The sequence below is a fragment of the Aspergillus luchuensis genome, chromosome 2 (genome assembly GCF_016861625.1).
Source record: "Aspergillus luchuensis IFO 4308 DNA, chromosome 2, nearly complete sequence".
Lineage (NCBI taxonomy): Eukaryota > Fungi > Ascomycota > Eurotiomycetes > Eurotiales > Aspergillaceae > Aspergillus > Aspergillus luchuensis.
In genome coordinates, this window is record NC_054850.1 from 4,394,260 (window position 1) to 4,420,490 (window position 26,231).

Consider the following 26,231-nt stretch of genomic DNA (forward strand, 5'->3'; position numbering starts at 1 on the left):
CTCTCCCTCCCTCCCTCCCTCTCTCTGTCGCTCTCCCTACCTCTCCGTGGTCGGGGACTATCGCTTCTACTTCGTCTTTACTCGTCTTAATCCAGTAATGGCTTGAGTTTTGTTCATCAATCATCCTTCCCTTTCTCGCCGTTCATTATCCACCTCCTACCTTAATTCTTTCCCTTGCCCCGTCGCCTTCATATGGTCCGAAAGCGGTTGCCTCCCGACTCGACTTGTCCCATTATTTCATAAAGTATCCCGCTTCCATTCACTATGCCCAAAAGTAATCGGCCAGCGACCTCGGGTTACGCCCGCTTGGCTCAAGAGGAGGAGGATAGAGCCAACGACTTGTACGATTATTCCGACGATGACGACCTACACGCCCCCAACACGATTTCCCAGTCCGCCCCCCGATATGCTCCCATCTCCTCCCGAGCCCAAATGCAGGCCGCCGGCCTGTCCACGCCCCCCGAACACCGTCGACGACTGAGTGGCCACTATCGCCGAGGACGGAGGAATTCCGGGGTCGACATCAAGGCCATCAATGCCCGTCTCGAACGGTGGGCGGAGGAGATCGCCTCGAAGTTTAAGATCAACCGTGTTAAGGGCAAGACCTTCGAAGAGGAGAAGCTGGAGATCTATCACTCTGTTTTCCAGGCTCCCGACGGCGTTCGGCCCATCTCTGCGGAAGCCCTCGAGTCAGATGAGATCGAGGGGGCTGCGCGCAGAGCCCGGGACGAGTTCGAGGAAGTCGTGGAGAGTGTCCGGATAGCCATTGAGATGGGTGTCCATCCGAGGATGATCTCTCAAGGAAGCTCTGGTAGTTACTTTGCGCGCAATGCCGAGGGTAAAGTTGTGGGAGTATTCAAGCCCAAGGATGAGGAACCATATGCATCCCGCAACCCGAAGTGGACCAAATGGATCCACCGAAACTTGTTCCCCTGCTTCTTTGGCCGGGCATGCCTGATTCCTAACCTGTCGTATGTCTCGGAAGCTGCGGCGTACGTTCTCGACTCGCGTCTTCACACGAACCTCGTCCCCTACACCGACATTGTTTGGCTGTCTTCGAAATCCTTCTTCTACGATTTCTGGGACCGCAGGAAGGCTTGGATGGGCAAGAGGCCGCTTCCTCCAAAAGCAGGCAGTTTCCAGGTCTTTCTGAAGGGCTACAAGGATGCGAACCTCTTCCTGCGAGACCACCCTTGGCCAGATCAGACTAACACTGGTTTCCGAGCGGAGGATGCCCCGAAGCGCAAGAAGCGGCCGTGGAGTGAAGCTTGCCGTCCCTCCGGCGTCCATTCCGATGACGAGGACGAAGAAGAATATGAAGACGGTCAGGCGCGCACGCCATCCCCCCGCGAGGAAAGCCGAGAACGGCGGTTCTACTGGACGGAAGGGTTGAAGCAGTCGTTCCGGGAAGAATTGGAGAAACTTGTGATTCTCGACTATATCATGCGGAACACAGATCGTGGATTGGATAATTGGATGATCAAGATCGATTGGAAGACTGAAGAGGTTTCCATTGTCGCTGACCCGCCCAAGCCCAATGGAGTTCAAACACAAGAGGATGATGAAGACATGCCGCCTGCTCGTCCCGTTTCTGTCAACTCCAACGGAACGAGTGCAGCTCAGCATCCTTATCGGCGACGTGAAGCAATGGTAGCCGTTAGCCGTACTGGGACCCCATTGAACGCAACCGACCCCCAGGTGACCGTTCAGATCGGAGCCATTGACAACAGCTTGTCGTGGCCGTGGAAGCATCCCGATGCCGTAAGTCCACCGTCCTGAACTCAACGCGATGTCGCAAACCTTGCTAACCTGTCATAGTGGCGAAGCTTCCCGTTCGGCTGGCTGTTCCTGCCGGTTTCTTTGATCGGTCAGCCGTTCTCGCAGAAAACTCGCGACCATTTTCTGCCCCTTCTTACCTCGACGGCCTGGTGGAGCGGGACTCAAATGGCCCTCCGGCGGGTATTTTCGCAGGATTCCGATTTCAAAGAGAGCATGTTTGCTCGACAGATTGCAGTCATGAAGGGACAAGCCTGGAACGTAGTGGAAACGCTGAAGCACCCCGATCATGGTCCGCTGGAGTTGACACGACGGACGCGTGTGTGCGTCTGGGATGACTTGGTGGATGTTCCAGTCGCGATCCCCCTCCGCGGGCCGTCCACTGATGCGCAGAAACGGAAGGTGAAGAGCTATGAACATTACGATAAACACGCCAGCTACGATCCCGACAACGAGGAGATGGACATTGGCGCCGCTATGTCCTTTGGTACTGGCCCTGATGTCGACCTGCTGGGGTTGAGTTCTCCTCCAAATGAGCTACCTAATCCGAACCGATTCGAGCTCTCCCGCGGGCGCGGGTCCAGTTCGGGTCATGCCCGGGCCCAGTCCGGCAGCCCTGCTACGATGGGCGACTACCGATTTGGGCGCGACAGCATTGACGAGCTGAGCCAGGGACAAGGCCTGGACCGAAGCTGGGCGACACTCCCTCCCCGCCCGGGCCACCGGCACCAGAAGCACAGTTCGGTGTCCAGTGCGCGCGGGCAGGCGCATTTGATCTGGAGTAGCGACGACCTGGAAGGCGACCTGGGATATGCCGCCGCAGAGGGAATGGAAGGCAACCAGCGCAAGGTGATTGTTGAGCGACTAGAAGCAGTTAAGAGCAAGAACCCGGTGTTTACCTGGTGTTAACCCGGTTGGTTTGCTTGCGATCAGTCAGGATCTGCTCTCTATCGGCGCAGATCCCATCTCATCTTTCCATTCTTCTTCACATTCTTCTTCTCTTCTTTTATTTAGCGTGTATCATGATAACCTGGCATGAGGAGTTCTTTTGCAGGGTCTGGTCCTTGTTGGAAAAATCTTGATGGTTTAGTCATAGAAATGGAAGTTGATCTTCGCGAGGGATTTTTGGGCGGTTGCCTCCTTGTCTGTCTACCTTATACATAATACACCAGTATATAGTTTTTGGAAGTACATTTAGAATTCTAATACAAAGTCAGCGATGATGTAAGAGTGTTTTAATTTTCGGGAGAGTCAAACCTCTTATTACACTAGTAGTTATATAGAGACCTAGATATTGATATGAGACGGATATCAGCAGGTGAAAAGTGGGCACTGAAACAGCGCCGACCGAGGAAGACCCGCAATCTTATCATGTATCGGTGGTTCCTCGTCACGGTCAAGCAACTAGATTGATACTTCCTGCTAATTATCTCGTTACTCTCTCTTCTTTCCTCCGTCATCACTCATTCTACCGTCATAACTAGCTTTCTTCTTTCGGCGCTTCCTCTTGCCCGGCCGATCATTTCATCCTGGCCGTAAGATGGAAGAGATCTGAGCTCCCCCTCACACACTCTCTCACTTGACGCTCATCCCTACGCCGCCACCACCAAGGCTACCACCACTACCACCACCAACTAACCGGACTGCCGCCCTCCGAGTAACTCTCTCTCTCTCTCTCTCTGTTGGATGCTCAGCCCAGCCTCTCCCTCCACCTGCAGCAGGCAATCCCGACTTTCTTTCGAACCGATCTAGATGTCCCTCCCAGTCTCCCCGCCATCGTCTCATCCGATCCGTGATCAATCACTGGGCCTAACACTCTACGTCGCACGCGTGTCTCGGGCACCTGCATCCAGTATCGAATCATGGCTTCCCACGCCGCCATGCTCCTGGACCCGCGGGCCTACAAGAAACAGCTTCAACAGCAGCAGCAGAAAAACAATGGTAACTCCCCGGATCCCACTCGAACCCCATCGGATCGCTGGAGCGATGGACCCAGTGACCATCACCAAGAGGACCATCACCACAACCGTCAATACTCCTTGCCTGCCTCGCTGCGTTGCCCCTCCCCTCCAGATGACCCCATCGACTTAGACACCAACGAAAACTCACTTTCTCTTCTAGTAGGAACAAGCGCCCAACAGGATCCGTCGTCCTCGCCTCAGCGCACTGTCGTTGCGCCGCCCGCGGGAACCGCCTCCGCAGCGCAGCGGCTTCTAAGTCCCCGGCGCCGTCAGCCGTCGCAACGGGCGAGCCCCAGGTCAAAGTCCAGATCGCAGTCACTATCTACGAGGTCGCCGAGTACCCGCGATACGGGGAGTTCGTCGCCGCAGCAGCAGGAGGCGAGTTTGGAACCCGCGCTGGATGTGGAGTTTGCTAGTGCTCAGTTCGAAGAGCGGACGGACGGGAAACGGTCTTCGGAACAGATGGATGAAACGCGCCACGGGAGTTTAATTGAGAATATGTACGGGGTGGAGGGGCGTTCGAGCCAGCTATATAAGAGGGTCAAAGTAGAAGAGAATGGGCCACGGTCTGTGAACCACAAGTTCACAGGCGTGGGAAATACGGGCTTGGGCAATTGGATGAAGGATGGTCGTTCAAATTCGAATTCCCCGGCCGTGCTGCCTGATGTTGTTGACTTGACTACTGGTAGGATGATGGATATGTGGGTTGAAATAATATGCTGACTCTATATTAGATGCGTCAGGGCCAGCGACGGATGACGACGATGTGCAGGTCACCGGCTCAAATGACCTCAGTCTTCAGCGGGTCTGCTATGGAAAGATTGAGAATGCTACGATTCAGGCGCAGTTGGTCCCTAAGCCTTCGTCACAGACTATCTTTGGCGACTCCACGCATGACTGGCCTTCCATGAAGCTAGGCGTGCATCGACAACCGGGCCAGAACAACCGGATCGAAGTGTCAGACCCCAACGGAAAGATATTCGGGACGGTTGATGCGAAAACAGCGTCGGTCGTCGTTCCGCTCCTCGATTCGCCGGCTCTGAAGGTAAATATCACCGCCCGTTTGGACGTCCGGAGGAGAAAGGACGACGAGTGGCCCTGGGCGCCTTGTTCATATGCATACCGAGCGTCCGTCAATCTGTATGGTCTGAGGAAGGATGCGGAGCTTGTGGGGAAACATCTGGGTCAGCATAATGTCTGGCTGGGGACGCCATTTTCGGTGGAACAGGGCGTTCCTGTGCACAATCCACATGCAGAGAGGCGACGGGCTCAAGCGGCGATGCTGCCTGCGGCAGCTGCGAGGGGCCGGGTGGGAGTCAACTATGAAGTGCGAACAGCCGAAGAAGTAAACGACGCCGTGATGAAAATGTTCGATCAGCTGCAGAGCGCCGACAATTTGCCCGAAATGGACCCTCCGTCTTCTTTGAACACGCCGTTGCTTCGGCATCAGAAGCAGGCACTTTGGTTCATGACAGAGAAGGAAAAGCCACGCAGGTTTGGGCCCAAGGAGGCGGACAATAACTCGCTCTGGCGGGTGGTTTATCGCCAGAATGGCAAGAGGCGGTACCGTGAAATCATAAGCGGGATGGTGCTAGATGAAGAGCCTCCACAGAGTCTGGGAGGACTGCTGGCGGACATGATGGGGCTGGGTAAGACCCTGAGCATTCTCTCCCTAGTTCTGTCTTCCCTGGAGGAGGCCAACCAGTGGGCGGATCTAATCCCAGATCCCGAGCTTGTCCGCAGCTTGCCGGGCATCCGCAATACCAAGACGACGCTGCTGGTGGCACCTCTCAGCGCTGTCAACAACTGGTCCAATCAGATCAAGGAGCATCTGAAGGAAAATGCGCTTTCGTCCTATGTTTTCCATGGACCGACCCGGACCAATGACGTGGAAGAATTGTCCAAATATGACCTTGTGATCACCACGTACAGCATCGTCCTTAGTGAGCTGTCTGGACGAGGAGCAAAGCGGGGCGTCAGCCCTTTGACCAAGATGAACATGTTCCGCATTGTGTTGGATGAAGCGCACACGATCCGCGAACAGAGTGCAGCGCAGACTCAGGCCATCTTCAAGCTCAATTCCCAGCGGCGATGGTCCGTGACCGGAACGCCCATCCAGAATCGCCTCGAAGATCTCCTCTCGGTCACCAAGTTCCTGGGGCTCTTCCCTTATGACGACCGAGGGCGGTTCGGAATACACATCCTCAGTCGGTTCAAAACGGGCGATGCATCAGTGCTGGCCAGCTTGCGGGTGCTGGTAGATTCGTTCACGCTCCGCCGGGTGAAGGACAAAATTGATCTTCCGGCACGGCACGATAAGATCATCGTGCTCAACTTTACAGAGAAGGAACAACAGCTGCACGAGTTCTTCCGCAAGGAGTCCAACGTCATGATGCGGGTGATTGCCGGTGAAGAGCAGTCCAAGATGAAAGGTCGCATGTACCACCACATCCTCAAGGCGATGATGATCCTCCGACAGATCAGCGCGCACGGCAAGGAACTGCTCGAGCCAGACGACCGCAAGCGCATCACGGGCATGAGCGTGCACGACGCAATCGATCTCGAAGAAGGCGCAGGCGACGCTGCCGGAGCCACCGACAAAAAGGCTTACGAAATGTTTACACTCATGCAGGAGACTTCCGCAGACACATGCGCTGTATGCGGGAAGCGCCTGGAGGAGCCAAGCTCCGATAATGGCACGACCGACAGGCAAACAGCCATGGCGATTCTGCTGCCGTGCTTCGATGTCCTGTGTCCAGACTGTTTTTCGGGGTGGAAACCCGCTTTCGACCGTCCGGTGGGCTCGGCGCACGATATCAAATGCCAGGTGTGTGATGGCTGGATGCCAGCCTCGTATTCCACGATCACGGTAGGTGGACTGCAGGACTACCTGGTGGATCAGGCGCAAGCCAAACAGAGCCGACGACACGGCAAGACGTTAGGGGAGTACGAGGGTCCACACACGAAGACCAAGGCGCTGGTGGCGCAGCTCCTGGAAACAGCCGAGGAGAGTAAGAGCCAAGGGCCCGGGGAGCGGCCGATCAAAAGCGTGGTGTTCTCGGCGTGGACGTCGCACCTGGACTTGATTGAGATTGCGCTGCGCGACAACGACATCAACGGGTTCACACGGCTCGATGGGACGATGAGTCTGGCAGCGCGAAGCAAGGCGCTGGAGGAGTTTCACAGTAACCCGGACATCACGGTGCTCCTGGCGACGATCGGGGCCGGCGGCGTGGGTCTGAACTTGACAGCGGCGTCCAAGGTGTATATTATGGAGCCGCAGTACAATCCAGCGGCAGTGGCGCAGGCCGTGGACCGCGTACATCGTATCGGGCAGACGCGCGAAGTGACGACCGTACAGTTCTTGATGAAGGGCAGTATTGAGGAAAAGATCTTCGAGCTAGCGAAGAAGAAGCAGCAGCTGGCAGATTTGAGTTTGAACAGGGGGAAGCTGGACAAGAAGGAGGTGCAAGAGCGTCGCATGCGCGAATACCGGAGTTTATTCAAGTGATGGTGATATACCGATGATTCCTTTATTTCCTAGTGAAGCACCAGATTCACTAGAAGGAGATGCTGCGCTCATACTGATAATACTGGTTTGATACCCGAGAGGCGTTTGGTTGATTTATTGCATTCCTGGATTTTTTTCACCCTCATTTCATGCATCTGGATTTGTTTTCCACCCATCATTCATTTGATCCCATTGATTTATCTCCTTTTTGCTATGTGATTAATTCCGTGATACACGATAGAGGAGAACGGAGGAAAGGAAAGGAAAGGAAAGGAAGAGAGAAAGACAAAGAAAGCTAAGCTAGCTAAGCTAAGCTAATTAGAAGACGCAAGTCAACTCCATACTCCATCATATCCAGCCAACAAAACAAGACATCAGTTACTTAGTAGTATCATATATCATAGTATAAATCTAACCCCTAGAATAAATCCCCCTCTCCACCACCCCCAAAACCCCCTCCAACCTCTTCCTCAACACCCCCAACTCCCTCCTCCTCTCCTCCCTCACCCCCTCCACAACCCTCAACTCCCCCTCCAGTTCCCGAATCCTTCTCTCCTGCTCCGCCTCACTACTATCTATCCCGGGCAACACACTAATCAAGTATTCGATCTGCTGCTCCTTAATCACCAGGTCCCGCGCCAACTCCCTCTGCCGCGCAGCAAACGTAGCGGGACTATCCGGCGCAGGTAACCCTTCTGCTGTCCCATCTGCGTTTTGTTGCTGTTGGTTGTCTGCATTCGGTCCCTGGCCCGGGGGGTTGGTGCTGTCGGGTGGTGGCGGCGACGCTTGCGATTGGGATTGTGCTGCTTGGGGCGCGGACGCGGGCACCGGGGGTGTTGATGCGTTCTTGGGGATTTTTGCGAGGAGGGGTGCGGCGCTCGGCGTTGTGGTTGTCGGGGGTGGCGTCGCGGGGATGTTGTCGTGGTAGGTTGTGAGGTAGCAGAGGGTTGCGTAGAATTGGGTTGCGAGCTGTGTTGTTGGGTTGTTAGTTTGGTGTGGATGGTGGGATGGGGATGGGAATGGGGTGGTTGTACCTGGTCCAGGCAGGTTTGGAGTTGCGTGAGGATGTCTGCCATTATGTTTTTTTATTCCCCCTCGTCTATTTCTTTTTGGTTTGTTGTGGGTGTAGTGTAGTTAGAGTAGTGTAGTTGATGAAAATTGTAGAGGTAGTGACGATGGGTAATGGTGGAGTGTGAAGTGAATTGAGAGAGCTAAGCTAATCTCCGCTCCCCGATAAGTTTGATTCCGCCCGATAAACCCCAAAATTAAAGTATTTCTCCAACTTCTATTCTTCTCCTCTCCAGGTACGTCTATCCCCATCTACTCCGCCATATATTTCGGTAAGTAGTAACACTAATTTAAACCACAGTATACACACACACACACATTCAATGCATATCTACAGACTCTTATCATAAGAATAATGACAACACTCTCCCCCCTAACCCGCCGTCTCTACAAACTCCCCCACCCCCCAATCCCCCCATCCTCATCATCCCACACCACACTCCCCTCCTTTCTCGCCCACGCCTCACGCACCTCCCTCCCTCCCACAAGCACAACCTACATCGGCACCCACTACGAATACACCATCCAATCCACCCTCCGCTCCTCCGCGCTCCTCCTCCACCGCACCGGCGGCCGCTCCGACGCCGGCACAGACCTCGTCGGAACCTGGCACCTCCCCGCACACGAACACCCGCCGCGCGTGCTCGTACAATGCAAAGCGCTCAAGACGAAACTCGGGCCTAATATCGTTCGCGAACTCGAGGGCACGTTCGCATCGGCGCCGGTGGGATGGCGCGGGACCGGCGTCATCGGGATGCTGGTTAGTCCGAGGGAGGCGACGAGGGGCGTGCGGGAAGCGCTGAGTAGGAGTCGGTTTCCGTTGGTTTGGTGTCTTGTTGGGCTGGAGGGGAGGGTGAGGCAGGTACTTTGGAATGAGAGGGTCGAGGGGGTGGTTGGGGATGGGTTAGGGGTTGGGGTTGTTTATCGTGCTGATGCTGGTGAGCAGGATGCGGAGGCGAGGGTGACGTGGGATGGGGAGGATGTTCCGGGGGTGGATGCGGTGGTGGAGAGGATGGAGGTTATGCAGAGGAGGTGGTTTGAGTTGTGGGGTGTTGGGGAAGAGAGATGGGAGGAGGTGCTGGGGGTCGTGGAACGGTTGTTTCCGTTTGAGAAGCCGTTGTTGTATGCTAGGGATGGGAGGGTGAGTGGGTTGAGTGAGGAGGAGAGGGAGGTTGTGAGGGGGGAGTTGAGGAGATGTCAGTCTACTACATAAGTATAGAGCATAGTTTAATGTATAGAATGTAATAGTAGTTATAGAATTGTCATATCAAGCCAGGGTATATCCGTAAACGCCGTCCAAACTGTCCATCTCACCAAGCACATCTATCCCTGCATCGTCGACCAGAAGTAGTTCGAGTAGAAGAACCGTGAGAACTTCGGGTCAATGTTCACCACATGCACATCGCCCTTGCGACTATTGCGGATCACCGCCTTGGTGAAGTTGCCCGCGTCGTCGGCCTCGATGTCCACTCCTAGGGACCGGTAGATTTTTAATCGCAGCCTAGGAGAGAGTCAGTCGCCGTATACTCCGTATGAGACAGGTGGAAAGTACTCACAGCGTCGCATCATCCATCTCACGCTCCCGGCGCGTCGGTTCATCACCTTCCAACCCCTGCGCCTCCAGATCGGCCAGGCGCTCCTTCAACATCTCCAGCTCGCCCTCTAGCCGCTCACTCTCAATCTCCAGCTCGGTAGCTGACTTGGCAATACGGAATTTCTTCGTGTCCAGCTCGACCATCTCCGCGGCGTGCTTGCCGGAGTCATGCGCCATCACGGCCTCCTCATGTTGGGCCGTCAGGGCGGACAGGTGCCGGGAGAGCTTGCGCAGAGCTGATTCAGCTTCGCGCGTGCGCAGCTCACGCGATTGCTGTAGCGCGGCGAGCGAGTCATTGATGCGGGTGACGGCTTGTTTATCGGGGTGGATGTTGAAGTTGCCGATGGTGTGGTTGATGAGCTGGAGAGTCAGCAATAAGCATAATTAAGGGGGTGAAAGGGACTTACACCAGCGGGATTCTCGTCGAGGAGCATGATGACGGTAAATTCAGGGCTATATACGTTGTAATGTTAAATATCAACCTCGTAGTTCTGATAGCAATGGCAGCAATTACACTCCGGAAGTGGAGAGATTGTTTGTTGTTGGAGCAACCGCCACCGCCGCACGCACCGCCACAGCGCGTGACGCCAGGCAGCCCCGGCCATGATTCCGAATCTTCTCTTGTCGTTGTCGGCCAAAAGTCTTCGTCTTCCCACCAGATACATCGAGATACCTTCAGAATGGGCTCTAATCTTCCTTGTGAGTATTTCTCTCCCCGTTGGTGCTGGTCCCTCCCCCTCCGCTAACTGCCTGCTTGCAGATGCCGCCGATGCTGAGAGGTCAGCGCTTTCCCCCCATCGAATCACTCTACCAATATTCCAGAACCCAGCGAAGCTAACCGGTGCACAGTCCGCTAAAGCCAGCGGAACTTCAGGTGCTCCGCGCCCAGTATGAGAAGGAAGGTGACTACGTGGGCATTCAGACGAAGTTCAACTACGCCTGGGTAGGGACCGGCAGATTACCCGATGCTGGCTCATTCAGCTGACGACATGTATAGGGTCTGATTAAATCTAATGCTCGGGTCGAACAACAAGAGGGTGTCCGTCTGCTGTCGGAGATCTTCCGCGCTGCGCCTGAACGACGTCGCGAATGTCTGTACTACCTCGCGCTGGGTAACTACAAGCTCGGTAACTACGGCGAAGCCCGTCGGTACAACGATCTACTACGTGATAAGGAACCCGGGAACCTGCAGGCCGCTAGTCTAGGCCAGCTCATCGATGAAAAGGTGTCCAAGGAGGGCCTGATGGGTATTGCCATCGTGGGTGGGCTGGCGCTGGCGGCCGGCGTGGTGGGTGGATTGGTGATGCGGGGGGCAAAGAGACGCTGAGGAATGGCAGAGACTGTGAATTGATTGTTCTGGGTGCATGAGTGTAAATAAGGCTGTTCGGGTGTTTTTATTCTTGCATTGGGGCGTTCTGACAAGCAAGATTGGATGCGTGATTAATGTTAATGGATGCTATCACTACTACTGCTTTATCTTCAGCTGCGCCACAGGTGGCTAACGTCATCCCGAGTCGCTTCTTCTTTCCTGCTTTTCTCTTTCTTTCCTCCATCTTCTCTCCAATCTTTCTCTTGCTGTCATCTGATGTCGGTATCTTTCTGATATCTAACATATCTACCCGTCGGATGATTCCCATGCTTTAAGTCTTTGTCCCCGTCACGCCCGTGGCCCTTGTGGATGAACGAATGCGTGCCCAACGAGCCATGAATGACGCTGCATTGCGCTGCTCTCGATCTATCAACCACTATCACCCCAACATCCCTTCTGCTTGATTGATTCGTCAGATCTTGTCTCCTGCACCACCATCTGACTAGTGTCTACGGTGACAACCTTCCACCCCACCTTTCTATTGTCCCCCTCTCATCCACGCCTCGTTTCGCCGTTGGATTCCGGATCGCCATGGCCGACGTGGGGGACCGCATGTTCTGCCATGCTTGTGGCGGCGTCTGGCTGCGCGAAGCTCAGGGCATGATCTGTCCGCACTGCGAGTCAGACTTTACTGAAATTGTACGATCTCTTCCGCCATCATTTCCATTCAACCCTATCTGACCATCCCCAGATCGAAATCCCGCCAGATCCCGACGCCGAGCCCCCGCCCTCATTCCACCGACCCCCCTCGCCCCCCGCCGCGGCCAACGCCCGCTCCCCGAATCCATGGGCAGACCACAACCCCTGGGCTCACCAGGAGGAAGATGATGATCTTGATCAAGGCTGGGGTCCCGGACATGGGAACGGATTCACCCATCGCACATATCGGTCTCCGGACGGCCGTTTCACCTTCTCCACCACAACCTATACCCATGGTCTCCGAGGGGGGTCACCTCCGACCCAACAGCGACAGGCAAATCCCGACCCACTAATGCCGATGGTGCAGGGTCTAGATAGCATCTTTCATGGTCTCGCAAGCACCTACCGGCAGCAAAATCGCCCAGGTGGCCAAGCCCAAGCTTCAGGCACAGATCGCGACCGCGGGAGGACACTGGGATCTTTTGCATTTGACATCGAGGCGGAGGGCCGGACCGGCACGCAGGACGGCGGTCTGCACCCGCGAGATGCGGATGGTCCGCAACCGGTGAATAATCCTCTGCGGACTCTGGGCGAGTAAGTGCTGCCGATGACGTCGTTGCTTCACATTGCAGGGCTAATGATTATCAGTATCTTGGAGCTGTTCCGCTCGGATTTCGGCACAAACACACAGGCAGGTGGCACTGGCGGCGTCCGGGTGATGACGGGGCCGAATCCCCTCGCCATGCTGTCCACGTTGCTAAACTTCGATCGTCATGGGGACGCAGTATACTCGCAGGAGGAACTGGACCGCGTGATCTCTCAGCTGATGGAACAGAATGCCAACCGCGGAGCGCCACCACCAGCCCCGCCCAGTGCAATCCAATCGCTGCCGAAGAAGAAGGTCGATGAGGAGATGCTGGGGAGCGAAGGTCGAGCGGAATGCTCGATTTGCATGGACACGGTGGAGCTAGGGACCGAGGTCACGGTGCTACCTTGCAGCCACTGGTTTCACTACAGCTGCATCGAGCTGTGGCTGAACCAGCACAACACGTGTCCGCACTGTCGACGAAGCATTGATGCGCCTCAGTAAGATCCCTTCCCTATGTTGCTTCATCACGCAGACCCTTTCTAACGGCATGCAGAACTGAAGGCGCTAGCAGTCCTCCCGGAAACAGACCGGCAGCAGAGGGCACAAGCGGCAACCCAGTCGTTATCCCCGACAGTCCAGAGCGTGAACGGACGCAGCCGTCAGCAGCGCGAGACGCTGCATCGCCATCGGGTTGGAGCTCACAGTCATTCTCTTCATGGTCATCCCCATGGTCGGGCTCAGAGGGCCCAGAACAACAGCAACAACGCCGGAGTAGTCGAGGTGAGGGCTCCGGAGGGTTTACGGGGTGGGTACGCAGTCGATTAGGCGGAGGGAGTGGCTGATGGACGAGATGGGAGCGAAGCATACAAATTTTACATTTGGGAGATTGACGATTGATGAGGTGTATGTAGTAATGACTTGACTTGACTTCGCGGAGTTTGCCTGCTTTTTTTTTATTGACATGACATGACATGACACGACACGATGAAGATAACTATGCACACACGCATGCACACACAGACAGCATTGATACCTTATCTATACTATCTATCCATCTATAGCTTTTTCTACAACTTACCGTTTGTTCGTTCATAACTAGTTCAATACGATTAGTAACGATCTAACTTGACCCCATACTTGAATTAAAGAACCCCAATGGCATTCGATACTGGTATATGTACTAAAACTCTCACTTTCTCTCTAGAACAAGCCAAAAAGATAAACCGAAAACGATCAAAGCGAAAATCTCGACCCAACTCACAAGTAAAAGTCGGTAGTAATGGATGAGACGACAAAAAAAATGACGAAACTTGAGACCGAAAAGACTTTTCCTCTTTCCTTCTTTTCCTTTTAATTTAAATTGTCACTTTTTGGGGTGCAGGATTCCTTCATCGCTCTGATATCGTTAAGGGGGAAATGCAAGGGGGTTGTTGTAGAGAGTCTAAGCGGAAAAATCTACAGGAAATTAAATGAAATGGAGGAAAGTAGAAGGTGGTAGTAGATGTCAAGAGGTATGATGGAGGACAAAGGATGAGGAGGAAGGAAGGGTGGTGATTTAGAAGCGCAGGTCCCAGCCGATCTTAGGACCCAGACGAGGCAGCTCATCAGCCACGCTCTGGACATCCTTGTCACCTCTTCCACTGAGGTTGAGGACGATGTCGCCTGTCTTCATGGACTTGGCGAGCTCCATGGCGCCGAAGACGGCGTGGGAGGACTCCAGAGCGGGGATGATACCCTCGGTTTGAGCAAGGGCACGGAAGCCAGTAAGGGCTTCGGCGTCGGTGGCGGCAATGAACTTGGCGCGGTCGCTGTCCTTCCAGTTGGAGAGCTCGGGGCCGACACCGGGGTAGTCAAGACCGGCGGAGATGGAGTGGGTTTCGGAGATCTGACCGTGCTTGTCCTGGAGGACGTAGGTGCGGACACCGTGGAAGACACCCTTGCTGCCGCCGGAGAGGGTGGCGGAGTGGCGGTCGGTGTCAACACCGTCACCACCGGCTTCGACACCCAGGAGCTTGACGCTGGGGTCGTTCGAGAAGGGGTAGAACATACCCACGGCGTTACTGCCACCACCAACGCAGGCAACGACAGCATCGGGCAGCTTGCCGATGAGTGCCTTCATCTGTTCCTTGGTTTCGTCACCGATGACAGACTGGAAGGTACGCACGATGGTCGGGAAGGGGTGAGGGCCGATGGCGGAACCGATGATGTAGTGGGTGGTGTCGAGGTGGACAACCCAGGCGCGGAGAGCCTCGTTGACAGCATCACGAAGAGTGCGGCTGCCGGCGTCGACGGCAACGACGGAAGCACCCAAAAGTCTCATACGGAAGACGTTGAGGGCCTGACGGCGGACATCCTCGGCACCCATGTACACGACACACTCCATGCCGAACTTGGCACAGACGGTGGCCGTGGCGACACCGTGCTGGCCAGCACCAGTCTCGGCAATAATTCTCTTCTTGCCCAGGCGGCGGGCAAGCAGGATCTGACCGAGAGCATTGTTGATCTTGTGACTTCCGGTGTGGTTAAGATCCTCACGCTTCAACCAGATGTTGGCACCACCGACATGCTCCGTCAAGCGGTCAGCGAGATGGAGGCTGCTGGGGCGGCCCATGTAGGGGTAGTAGGAGCGGTATTCCTCCCAGAACTTAGGGTCGTTGCGCGCCTGATCGAAGCCACGCTCGAGTTCGGCCAAGCAGTCCATGAGGGACTCGGGCACGTACTGGCCACCGAACTCACCGAAACGGGAGGGAATGAGAGCAGGGTCACCAGAGCCGTTCAGAGCTTCAATCTGGTCGACCAGGCCCGGACCAGCCGGGGTGTCGTCGTTGGTAATGACATCGGTGGGCTGAGAGAGGGCAGGGGGAGCCTCCTTCAGGACGGGGTCAAGCACGTTGACGGAGCCAGTCACCTTGCCCTGAGCATCTCTCTCAAGGCGACGACCGGTCACGCTGGAGAGGTAGTCCTGGGCATGCTTAGCCGCCTGACCGGCAGGGGCGTCACCCAAGACGGTGATGATCTGGCTACCAATAACGACACCCTCGGAGATGTTTTGCACGGAGAGGAAGTGCTCGCGGGTGCTAACACCGAATCCCAGCGCCGTGGGCACGTTTCCGGACCAGGTGTGAACGCGAGACAAGAGATCGGGCAAGTTCGAGCTGAGCTTTCCGGTAGCACCGGTGACACCCATTCTGGAAACGACGTAGATAAAGGAATCGGCGATCTTGCAGAGAAGCTTCATACGGGACTCGGAGGTGGCGGGGGCAATGAGGGGGACGTAAGAGAGACTGCAGAAAATGTTAGACCTGCTTCCCAAATTTGCGCACACGATGCAGTCGAAACATACCCGGCACTGGCGCAAAGATCTCTGAAGCGAACAGCCTCCTCCGGGGGCAGATCGACCATGATGAAACCATTGACACCGGCGTCCTTGCAGTGTTGGAGCATGAGCTCCTCACCATACTGCATCAAAGGGTTGTAGTAGCCCATCAGAAGAACGGGTGCTCTCAGACCGCGGCTTCTGGCGGTGCGGACCTGGTCCAGGACAAGGGGGATTGTCACACCATTGGCCAAAGCCTGGGTGTTGGCCTTCTGGATAGTAGGTCCATCTGCGATAGGGTCCGTAAAAGGGACACCCATTTCGATAATGTCTGTTGCAGATCACCGAAGTCAATTAGTTCCCCTCCATATCTGAGATGTTGCAAAAGGCGGGGTCAACAACATACCAGCACCACCATTTTCCAAGCCCATCAGAACATCTACGGTCTCCTCAACAGTGGGATATCCTGCAGTGAAGTAGGCGACCAAAGCGGCGCGCTTCTCCTGCTTGGCTCTGGCGAATGCATTCTTGATTCCGTCCATGGTGGCGGGAGGTGGGGGTGACACCCGGCGAGTGGTGGTGAAAGAGTAAGGAACGGGGAAAGAGTAGCGGAGGAAAAGGGAGATAGAATCAAGGTAAGGGACGAGAAGAAAGAAAAAGAGACCAAAAACGGTCAATTGGATAAGGACGTGGAGGGAAAAGCTGGGGGAAGGAAGAGAGAGTCGAGCAGGAGGAGAAGCGGAAGAAAGTGGGTTTGAGTCACCGCGATTACTGAGTAATTACGGTGAGTGACGGCTGGCTGGTATTTTCCCCGCCCCGGTCAGGTGATGGTGGCGATAAGATAAAAATGAAAAATTACGAACAGGTACCGCTGGGTATGAAAATGTCGGATTTACGGAATTGTATCTGTCTTCTGGATTGGGGATCGATTATTAGATTACTTATGTAGTTGTGCACTCTGCCTCCTCCAAATGTCAAAGGGAAAGAAAAACAAGTCAGAAGAAGTAAGAAATAAAACAGGATTTTTCACAGACGCCGCAAGCTATGCATATATAGATCCGCCCCAACAAGACCAGTCACCAAAAACTGGTGGCAACAGGGTCCTGTGAATATACCGGTGACCATCTCTCCAAATAGGAGCAGAGGAACCCAGCAGCGGACGACAACAGTGATAACAACAACACAATAACACAAGGTGCACAAATCTGATCCCAAATCCCATTTCACACTTTTGATCCTTCGCCAATCCAGATGTCTGGTACATCAATCCCAAGTGTTATCCCAAACCTGCAACCTAGAAGGAACGACGGCAGCGCCATGCTATGCCAGATAGTTGTACAGCTTCGTAAAGGAGTGAAAGCCTCATGCCCACATGAAAATGCAACATTAACCCAAGAAGAAAAAAGGAAGAAAACATGGTTTAAATGGTGAAGAACGGGAAAAGTTCGTCTATAATGCATCAAAGCAAAAAAGGATATCGGGCATCAAGGCATGAAGAAGGGTAATAGTATAAGGAGAGACATAAGATCATTGACAGTGATCATAAAAAAAAGAATAAGTGGCGAAGTCCAGGAGCCCCGGGACTGAACTATCCTGGGCGAGAAGATCCCACAGGGCTCAGCGCCGAAGTCTCATGGCAAAGGAGTGACGATAATCAAAGAGGTATCAATGAGGTATGCAAGAAACACAACGCAAGAAAGCGGAAAAGCCAAACGCCAGTTGATGCAGATTACCAAAGAGGAACCGAAACGCGGGTGATTCAAGACCCGTGGGCCTGGCCATGCACGGAATACGGCATGGGAGCAAGGTAGTTGTAGCACGCGCTGCTGCTGGGGTTTCCAGTGGCTGTGGCAGAGTTGAGAACAGGATTCAGCTCCCAAGTTCTGCTGTTCACAGTGGCTGTGAGCCCAAGTTGACTCTGCTGCTGACAGACAGAAGGGTACGAGTAGGGCGTAGCCAAGGCGGAAGAATAGGGCTGATTGACACTAGCCAGTCCGCCTCGCAGTTCAGAACCGCCCGTCATAGAAGGGGGTGTATATGTCGAGGCAGCTAGGCTGGCTCCGTAGTTGGCTGGCGCAGCAGTATCAGACACGGACTGGGGCGACGCTGCATTCTGAGGCTCAGTGCCAGAGTCAGAGGCAGCGCCGTTGCTGGTGTAGTTCGATCCAATCGGGGTGGCCAGGGTTCCAGAAATCGAAGAGTAACTAGCAGACTAGATCGCCAACGGTTAGCCTTGTTTGGTATGGCTATGAAACGAACGAGTCACTTACGTATTTACCAATTATCTTCTTGAGGGCATGGCTGAGGATCTTCCATGGGAAAACCTTCACGTCCTTCTCGATATTCCTGGGCTTTGGTGCGGGAAACCCCATGATGACTTTGAAAAAGTCCTCACTGTCAGCCTTGGCCTTCGACACTGTAAGTGGTCGGAAGCCTTCCAGGTTTCTGCGGATGCGGTTCTTCTCTTCCACCGTGAAACGGACTCCCACCAAGGACTCGAGCAAGTAGATGGTGTCAACGCTGGTAACAAAGCATTCGTCTTTCCCATCCCAGTAGATGCAACTGATGCAGATACTATTAGGAGCACGGTCTTCAGGCGCCACAGGCTTGAAGTCTGCGTGGATTGTGCTGCCACTCTGCATCCGTGTAAATTGAACCAACCGACGCTTTGCCTCCCGCTCTTCCCTGGACCAGCTTTCCGTCATTGAATCGAGGTCACCATTCAACTTCAACACTGCCTTCGTCGGGCACATAGCATAGGGATTGAATGACTGCGTTTGGCCATATGCGCCCGACTGTTGCAATGTCGACGTGCGAATGAGGGTGGGATTTCCGAACCTGCCTGGCGATGCTTGGCTTTGCTGACGCAGAGGATGGCCGATAGTGTAAGTAGTGCTTCGTGCATCGTTGCTGACCGCGAGGAACGACGGGCTGTATGATGGGGTGATAGGTGATGGCGCCCGGATAGACGCTTGAGACGTGTTAGATAGGCCAGGATACTGGGTCGAAGGAACTCGCGGCGATGCCGCCGTGTGGTGTGGGCTGACGAAGCTATTCATTGCCGGCAGGGACTGCAGATACGGTGAATAGGTCGCGGAGGATACGCTGGGCGATTCCTTTGCATGCATTGGTGGGCCGGTGACTCGTTTGGGTGCCCTGGAGAGGGGTTCGTCCGCGTATGGAGGCACCCTCCGCTTGCGAGACTCGTCGGAAGGCGACTGCATCGAAGCATGTTCATAGGTATAAACTCCCACTTGTAGGGTGATTGCATGGCAGTCATTATGGTCCATGGACACTTGCAAGGGAACTGCGAACGACGGGGAGCCCGTGGAGCTGAAAGGAGGTGTGTCGACGGAAAGTGCATATTGAAACGAGGCACCCTGGAAGCCGAGGAAGTGAGGAACACATTCGCACTTTTTCGAGCCGAAGACCAGGTAAAGAGTCGCATAGGATGATGAGTGGAGGTCATATGGCGATTGAATCTGGACGAAGACCCTGGTGCCTTCGGAGCCTCTCTGGGGCGAGTAGGAGACAACTTCCGGTATTTGGCGATTCTCAGCGGCCAGCATTGGTGAACGACCCTCTTCGTAGGAACTCGCATACTCTCCGTTCGCCATGTAGGGCACACAGTCCGATATCTGGCTTGCGTGATCGGGCATGGGGGAAGGAACCAGCGTGGTGGCCGTCACATAAGGTGCCTGGCCATAGCCTTGGTACGGAATGCCATCATGCAGAGATCGAGCTGAGTCGTAGTCTAATCAGGTTTAGTTAGTGTCAGCGTCTCACAACGTTCAAACGCGGTGGGTGTTCCCTAGGGAACCCTGGACCAGCCATGCCATGTCCACGAGGGGGAAAGGGGGGGAGGGAGGAGTGGATGTATCAGTGCTTACCGATCAACGCCGTGTGCGGGGGCTTCTGGAAAGTAGACATAGACAAAATGGGCTCAGACTTGGCCAGAAGGCCGTCTGAAAAAGCACCGAGAAACTGTGACTCTTCAGGGTCCGAAAAATCCAACGACTCGTCTAGAATTAACGGTGTTTGTAACTCGGGATTGAACTGTAAAACGCCCCCGGGTCAGTTCAAGGTCTAGGGTGTGGGAGATGGTGGGTGTGACTGCAGGAAAAACAAGGCTGAGGCACTCGGCAAGACAGTGGATGAATCAAATATTCTGATTCAGTCAAAAAGCAAGAGAAAACTGGGAGCAAGCCGAAAAGCAATTGGGCAGCGAGCAGGAAAACCGGACTCACCAAAACACCGTGCGTCTTCGAGTAAGCCAGTTTGAAGGTGTTGCAGAAACTGCAACGAAGCACAACAGCTTAAAAAAAGCGAATGACAGCGAATTTATCCTGGGAAAACGATAGGATGTCGGAAAGTCTCTAGCGAGCTCTCCGAGACAAAACGAATGACGACACGAAGTGGCTGTCAGCCCGGACGAGGAAGATGGCACGAAAAGCTTCGAATCAGCGATCAGGATCCGACGCCTCAGGGTGAAACCACGAAAGGTTGGCTGCAGACTGAGAACCAGTGGTGAGCCACGCTGCCGATGAATGCTTTTGATAACCTATAGGAAACCTGCTTCCATCTGATGGCGCTGTTTTGACCTCACGCGGCGCGCAGGTTGGATGGCAAATGTCCGTGGCAGACTCTGGACGAAAGCGAGCGAGAACGAGCCGGTCTAACTGAAAAGAAGACCTTTTTTCGCTTTTCTGGCGTTTGTGGAAGCGAAAGTGTCTCAAGATTTCCTCGGGATGATGAGGACTAAGAGTTGGGGCACGAACTACCCAACTAGTGAGTACGAACCCTCCCAAAAGGCGAGGAACTGGCTCGCTGCATAGACCAGCAAGACTTACCAGGTGAGATGAAAAGACAAGAGATGCGTCTCTGAGGTCTTTTGAAATCTAATATGCAAAAGAAGTCACGGTCCCTAAGCGACTAAACGAGATAGTCTACACCTTGACGGGGGCGGGTTAACAACAAACATCCGGAAGTTTAGTGACGGAAACCATACAAGGGGAGGTGACAAGCGCACGGAACCCATCGTGGACCCTAATTTTCCTTGGGATCTTGTGCGGCAAAGGCACGACCTTGGAGAAGCAAGGAGTACAGAGGGAAGGGGACACGAAGGAGAGTGATGCAAGGCACCAACAGAGTCTGTGGCAAAGGGAGAGGAGGGGGTTGGCACCAACCTTAACAGACCAATGACTTCAGCACAGGGAGAGGCTTCGTCAGTAAACGCAGCCTATTTGAGATATTTCCCTGCTAGTTTGTAATAAGGTGGTGTCCTCAGCCGAGACAAAGATCCACGATGGTTTGAGTCCAGGTCCGACCTCGTGTGAAGGACTACAGAGACAAGGTTGGCAAGAAGGCTAGCTGACGATCCACACTCTCTTTTTTTTTCTTCGGAGGGTAAAATTGAGACAGACGATCGAATGCGGACACTGCAATCAAAGGTGATTTTGCTGAAATGGGGAGGGCTGTTTGGCGTGACGAGAGACGGGGGGTGGTTCGATGATCGTCCTTCCGCTCAACAAACGGAGATCGCTCTATAGATCCGGCGTATAAGGGACCAGGCAAACGAACAGCTGGGGAGGAGACCACACGACACGGAAAGTCGATGGCGTCCAGTCAATCAGCGGCTTTCCCGCGGACTTTTTGGTTGCTTCGGAAATATTAAGACACTATTGTCGAAAATAATAGGAATAAAAAAAATATTCTCCCCCTTCTGGTCGGATGGACACGGAGCCAAGCTTCGAGGCAATTAAACAGAGATATAGCGACGGTTGTCGAACAATCAGCGAGCGCGTAGAGTCCGTGAGGATTAGATATTAGGATATCCAATATGTCCGATCAGTTCCCAATGCGGCTTGCCAATAAATGCTTCTCTCCTTCGTCAATAATTTTTTTTTCTCAATTCGGTCCTTCTCTTATTTCTTTCCTTCTTCAATCAACACAAACGTAGCGAACGTAATGATACTTCCGATACCAAACAAAGCGAGTGTAAGGCGAACGTGGGACGAGCGAGTGGAAGTGTTAATAATAAAAAAAGAGAAATACAAGGGATACCTTCACTGTGCCATCACAGAAAAAGTGAAAGGGGAAAGAGTGGGGAGAGGAGGAGGGAGGGAGGGGGGGGGGGGGGAGAAGAGAAGAGAAGTAGTAGTAGTAGAAGGAGGAGAAGGAGGAGGAGCAATAATAGTGGAGGAATAAAAAAAGAACAAGAGTGACCGTCAAGTACGAGATGACGAGAGATATATTACTTTTCCCTTCAAAGCAATCCGCTTTGAGCCGAGGATGTGGTGGTAAGAAACGAAAGAGCACTGGGCGACAATAGCCTTAGTGTGGCGGGGATGTGCTGGTGGGAGGAAGGAAAGGGAAAATAGTTAGATAAGTAGGAAGTAGTAAGTAGGGATCAGGTTTGCAGGACCGGGGGTATTGTTGGAAAACAATTCAATTTGATCCCTCGAGGTTAATGGATCCCGGAATGATATAAATAAATGACGATTGATAATAGTAATGAGGATAAGAGGATTGAAGAAGAATAATAATAACAATCTTTCTTTAAGGGAACTCCGTCACCGAGGAAGATCAAACGGCGTCTTTTCCTCTCTCGCGTGAGTGTGTGTTGTTATAATTATACCTGAGGTTGTTCGGGGAATCATAACACCCTGAAATCTGAAGACCAGACCAAAATGGCTGGTTGGCCTAACTGGATCTTTTTTCTCCATCGTAAATGTCCCTGGGCTGGTGGTGGTCCTCCACATCTCTACCGCTAGACTACCAGTCCCATGGAGACCTTAGTACCGTCCCATAACCCTTTGAGATGGGTTTCTTTTACGAACTTTCCGATCCTCCTTTGACCAGGAACCACTCAGCATCGGATCGGGTCACGGGGAAAGCTTCAAGGATGGGAAGGATGGGAAGGCCGTAAGAAGACAATCCCCGCTCTCCAAGGGTAGAGGGGGGAAAAATCAAAAAAATCAAAAATAAAAGGGTGCTTTTTTCTAAAAATTCAATTTTTTTTTTTTTTTTCTTGCTCGTTGACCCTTCACTCTATTTTCTTTAGTCTAGTTCAAATTATTTTTTTTTTCTTAATTTTTTTTTTATTTTATTTATTCCTTTTTGGCTACCCTCCGTCTTTGCGAGGAAAGCGGCCTTTCACTAAGAGGGGAAATCCTAAGTGGAGAGAGTAGGGAAGTTCTTAGTCCAGATAGGTTTAGTTAGCTTCAGGGCTAAAAGGTCATGAAGCCCAAGAAAGTAAGAAACGTTATGATTATTTTTATTCTCGGAAGAGGAGATTCTTATTTGGTGAGAGGAATCCCACCATTGGGTGTTGGGTGAATAATCATCCAACTCCCCCAAATAAATCCAGGGAAGAGGCGCTAAACCGGCTAGCAAGGGTGTTAGCAAAGAATAGCAGCAGGCACCGTTCAAGCGGTCCATGCCGCCTTGACCGGTGGATCCCCCCCAAGGGAAAAAGATCAGGGCTGCAGAAGCCAGTGGAAGAAGGAGGAGAGGGAGGAGAGGAGGGGAGGGAAAAAAGGCAAAAAAGAGAACTGGTTTCTGGTTCCCGTTATTTTTACCTCCGTAATAACTTTGGTTCTACTGGAGATTCCTCCGGCCCTATGGGATTCAGATTGGTAACAGATGGTCTCCATCTACTCTGCAAAGTATGACCTGCGGCGACTGTACCATGTTTTTCCAGTCCATTTCCATTCTTCCTGAGATCCTCGTTGGTGGGGGAAGGGGGCGATGTTCACCTTTTTCCGTTATTTCCTTGGCCTTTCGGGAGGGCCCTGATACACTGGCTGATACGGGGCCTAAGAATAATACTGGATCCCCCCGGGCAGCCACCCAGCCTACCATCATAACTGTTCCGCAGAAAGTTTGGGCTAAACAACCTCGTACATCTGGCAGGATGAGCTGCCCTGTCACGGTCTTCTGTATCCAGTAAAAGGGTCAACTTAGATGCTAGTAGTAGTTGTTTAGTTCTGTGCTAACTCAGTAAGTAAGAGATTTATTGTACTAGCAGTAGCAAACTTTAACCGTCACAGTCATGCCCTCGTTGTTGTTACCGTTTTCTGCGTTTTTCCATATTACTTTGCCCCGTTTCATGCATCATCACTCGAACTCTCGTCCTCATGACTACCATCACTAGTACTCCTACTGTCTAGTCCCTCCTATGACATGGTTTTTCTTTTTTCATTTTTTCCCAGGCCTATCATAAATTTCTGGTGTCTCAAGACTTAGGCCAGCCGGCTCACCTTCTCGAAAGAGTTGACAGCCGGAATCAAAGGATAGGAAGTAACTCCCACTGGCAGTCCTTCCAATCAAAGTTGAAAAAAAACCGACCTAGCAGAAGGACCCTTCGTGATCCGCGGAGTCCTCTTGATGAGATAATACTTAAGTAGCGGAAATTCTTAGTACGATCGAAGCTGTCTACCGAGGTAAGCAAACCAATAGAGTAAAGAGAAAGCAGAGAGGAATCGGAGCGATCGTGAGTTCGTGACATATTATTAGCTCTCGTAAGGTCCCCCACCCCTGCCCCCTTTCCCGAAGAGGAAGTAATGTTGAGCACATTCAGTGCCAACTCAAGGAAGCTTTGCCTAAATGGGAATTTCTTAATTTGGAGCCCTCAGGCAGCAGTGACCCGCCGATAGTAGACCGTTTTAGTTTATTGGCTGCCCCCTCCATCAATATCCCGTTTGGGAATGCTCCGTTCTGGGTCTGGAGATAAAGCCTGATTCAGCCTCGCAGTTCCAGTGATCGGGTCCAACTTCTGACCGATGTTCCGAAGAAGACTACTATGTCCTATCTTCCGTACGTAGTTGAGTATCAGAATTATGTCCTAATTAACTTCACAGTATCTATTTCTCTATCTCTCTTATGCGTGTTGGACCTTCTTAGCTAACTTGGCACTCAATCTTTCCTCTCTCAACCCTGCACTGGCCTCAAGAACAAGCCTTCCTCCCCCTTCTACTTTCCCCGCCCACGGCTCGGCGTGTACTCCTTGACTTCCGGCTGCTCAGTACTTTGTTGTAGTTAGTAGACAGTAGTAAGTATACTCACTGTACTCAAAGCGAAATCGTTGATTACTCCGTATGCTACCATTATCTCATGACATCAAAGCTCAAACATCAGACTCTCGCATGGTTCGCCAAGATTTCTGGAAAAGTTAATTGCTGATTGGTCTACGGGAGTACCGTCGTGTGTCTTCTTCCACATGCTTGATCAGTCGGAGAAGCAAGAGCAAGTAAGTAAGTACTAAGTCATAAAAAATGGTGTCAGGCCAACTGCGAGCCCGCCCGAGCGTGCAGGGAACGCTTCCAGAGCCAGTCACAGTCAACGATTCCGTTGTTCCGTGCCTTCCTTCCTCCATCACTCCACATTGTGGCAGCGCAGCGGCTGACCTTTGGTTCAACTGTGCTTTACTAGTTTTGTCTACCGAGATCATCCACTTTCAACGGCGTCTGAATCCCCAGCCTTTCGGCTTTTGGTCTCTTTGGTAGGCAAGGCGGATAATTCGCCTTCTAACAGATATCTAGTCAACTCGGTTGGAGCGGTTAACGATCAAGCAAGGTGTGAATTAAACTTGAACAGTAAGGTACATGCACAGCAAATAACACACTCTTTTGCACTCTTGTCGACAGCCAGTGGGAACATGGGATCCTCGAACGCGGGCATGCAACCACCACCGTGAAATAGCTATCTAGCGGCCGATCTATCTGAGGGAAGCGGTACTTCTACTAAGATGCTAAACATAGCAAACCTTGCATTGGCTCCCACTGAAAGAAGTCATGCAAGGGTCGGACATGGCCGTCTCATTGGTGCCAGAAGAGGGCGGTGTGGATCCCCTCCCCTCCACTGCCACTCGATTTCACTTTTCCTTTTGGTTTAGCGCATAAAAAGAAAAGAAGAAAAGGAAGAAGAAAAAAAGGTTCCGCTTCTTCCTCCAAAAATCCTCCGTCTAAAATAATGTCGGCACTTGATTCGCTCACAATTAAGTCCGGTGAGTGGCACGATGGGAAGCACCGAAAGGCTATTCCCCCTGGTGGTGGTAAGGTAGCAGCATGGTAGTACTACCTTTGCTACCATCTCCACTTGCAGCAGAGCGACCCTGCATTGTTACCACACTGTGAGCCGTCAGTGGACGCTTCTCGCGGCTGAGCTGCTGAGACCTGGCCAACCGCCATGAGCTGATCATCCCGGCCGTCATCGTGGCCTCGGGCGTTCAGCTGGAAACTGCTTATCCTGGTTGCTTGCCCTTTCTCGAGAACAGGGATGGAACTATTGATGTTTAATCAAACTCACCGTAGCACCCCCCAACCACGGACCAACGCTTGGGTACAGCCTATTGCTTAGGATCTAATCGTCGTAAGGCCGCCCAATGTGATCATGCTGACGGTCCCGG

The 26,231-nt window shown here is 53.0% G+C and overlaps 9 protein-coding genes across 9 annotated transcripts; 5 read left to right on the plus strand and 4 right to left on the minus strand.

Moving 5' to 3' along the window:
• Nucleotides 1-264: 264 nt before the first annotated feature.
• Nucleotides 265-2,685, plus strand: LSB6 (1-phosphatidylinositol 4-kinase LSB6; the record flags this gene model as incomplete). Its single annotated transcript, XM_041686250.1, has 2 exons — nt 265-1,761; nt 1,819-2,685. 2 exons carry the CDS (start codon nt 265-267, stop codon nt 2,683-2,685), a joined length of 2,364 nt encoding a protein of 787 aa, XP_041540253.1.
• A 953-nt stretch (nt 2,686-3,638) lies between these two features.
• AKAW2_21428S (uncharacterized protein) lies at nt 3,639-7,248 on the plus strand (the record flags this gene model as incomplete). Its single annotated transcript, XM_041686251.1, has 3 exons — nt 3,639-3,717; nt 3,898-4,422; nt 4,472-7,248. 3 exons carry the CDS (start codon nt 3,639-3,641, stop codon nt 7,246-7,248), a joined length of 3,381 nt encoding a protein of 1,126 aa, XP_041540254.1.
• A 411-nt stretch (nt 7,249-7,659) lies between these two features.
• On the minus strand, nt 7,660-8,324 carry SRB7 (med21 domain-containing protein; the record flags this gene model as incomplete). The annotated part of the gene is made up of 2 exons (XM_041686252.1): nt 7,660-8,217; nt 8,283-8,324. The coding sequence occupies 2 exons, from the start codon at nt 8,322-8,324 to the stop codon at nt 7,660-7,662; spliced, it is 600 nt and encodes a 199-aa protein (XP_041540255.1).
• A 347-nt stretch (nt 8,325-8,671) lies between these two features.
• Nucleotides 8,672-9,529, plus strand: AKAW2_21430S (uncharacterized protein; the record flags this gene model as incomplete). Its single annotated transcript, XM_041686253.1, has 1 exon — nt 8,672-9,529. One exon carries the CDS (start codon nt 8,672-8,674, stop codon nt 9,527-9,529), a length of 858 nt encoding a protein of 285 aa, XP_041540256.1.
• Nucleotides 9,530-9,868: 339 nt separating this feature from the next.
• SPC24 (kinetochore Spc24 family protein) lies at nt 9,869-10,344 on the minus strand (the record flags this gene model as incomplete). Its single annotated transcript, XM_041686254.1, has 2 exons — nt 9,869-10,270; nt 10,318-10,344. 2 exons carry the CDS (start codon nt 10,342-10,344, stop codon nt 9,869-9,871), a joined length of 429 nt encoding a protein of 142 aa, XP_041540257.1.
• A 246-nt stretch (nt 10,345-10,590) lies between these two features.
• Nucleotides 10,591-11,237, plus strand: FIS1 (mitochondrial fission 1 protein; the record flags this gene model as incomplete). The annotated part of the gene is made up of 4 exons (XM_041686255.1): nt 10,591-10,609; nt 10,671-10,689; nt 10,760-10,853; nt 10,908-11,237. The coding sequence occupies 4 exons, from the start codon at nt 10,591-10,593 to the stop codon at nt 11,235-11,237; spliced, it is 462 nt and encodes a 153-aa protein (XP_041540258.1).
• A 573-nt stretch (nt 11,238-11,810) lies between these two features.
• Nucleotides 11,811-13,008, plus strand: AKAW2_21433S (putative RING finger domain protein; the record flags this gene model as incomplete). The annotated part of the gene is made up of 3 exons (XM_041686256.1): nt 11,811-11,918; nt 11,971-12,512; nt 12,567-13,008. The coding sequence occupies 3 exons, from the start codon at nt 11,811-11,813 to the stop codon at nt 13,006-13,008; spliced, it is 1,092 nt and encodes a 363-aa protein (XP_041540259.1).
• Nucleotides 13,009-14,062: 1,054 nt separating this feature from the next.
• Nucleotides 14,063-16,365, minus strand: trpB (tryptophan synthase TRP5; the record flags this gene model as incomplete). The annotated part of the gene is made up of 3 exons (XM_041686258.1): nt 14,063-15,791; nt 15,851-16,154; nt 16,230-16,365. 3 exons carry the CDS (start codon nt 16,363-16,365, stop codon nt 14,063-14,065), a joined length of 2,169 nt encoding a protein of 722 aa, XP_041540260.1.
• A 1,217-nt stretch (nt 16,366-17,582) lies between these two features.
• Nucleotides 17,583-19,753, minus strand: medA (transcriptional regulator medA; the record flags this gene model as incomplete). The annotated part of the gene is made up of 3 exons (XM_041686259.1): nt 17,583-18,035; nt 18,094-19,577; nt 19,714-19,753. 3 exons carry the CDS (start codon nt 19,751-19,753, stop codon nt 17,583-17,585), a joined length of 1,977 nt encoding a protein of 658 aa, XP_041540261.1.
• Nucleotides 19,754-26,231: the final 6,478 nt, after the last annotated feature.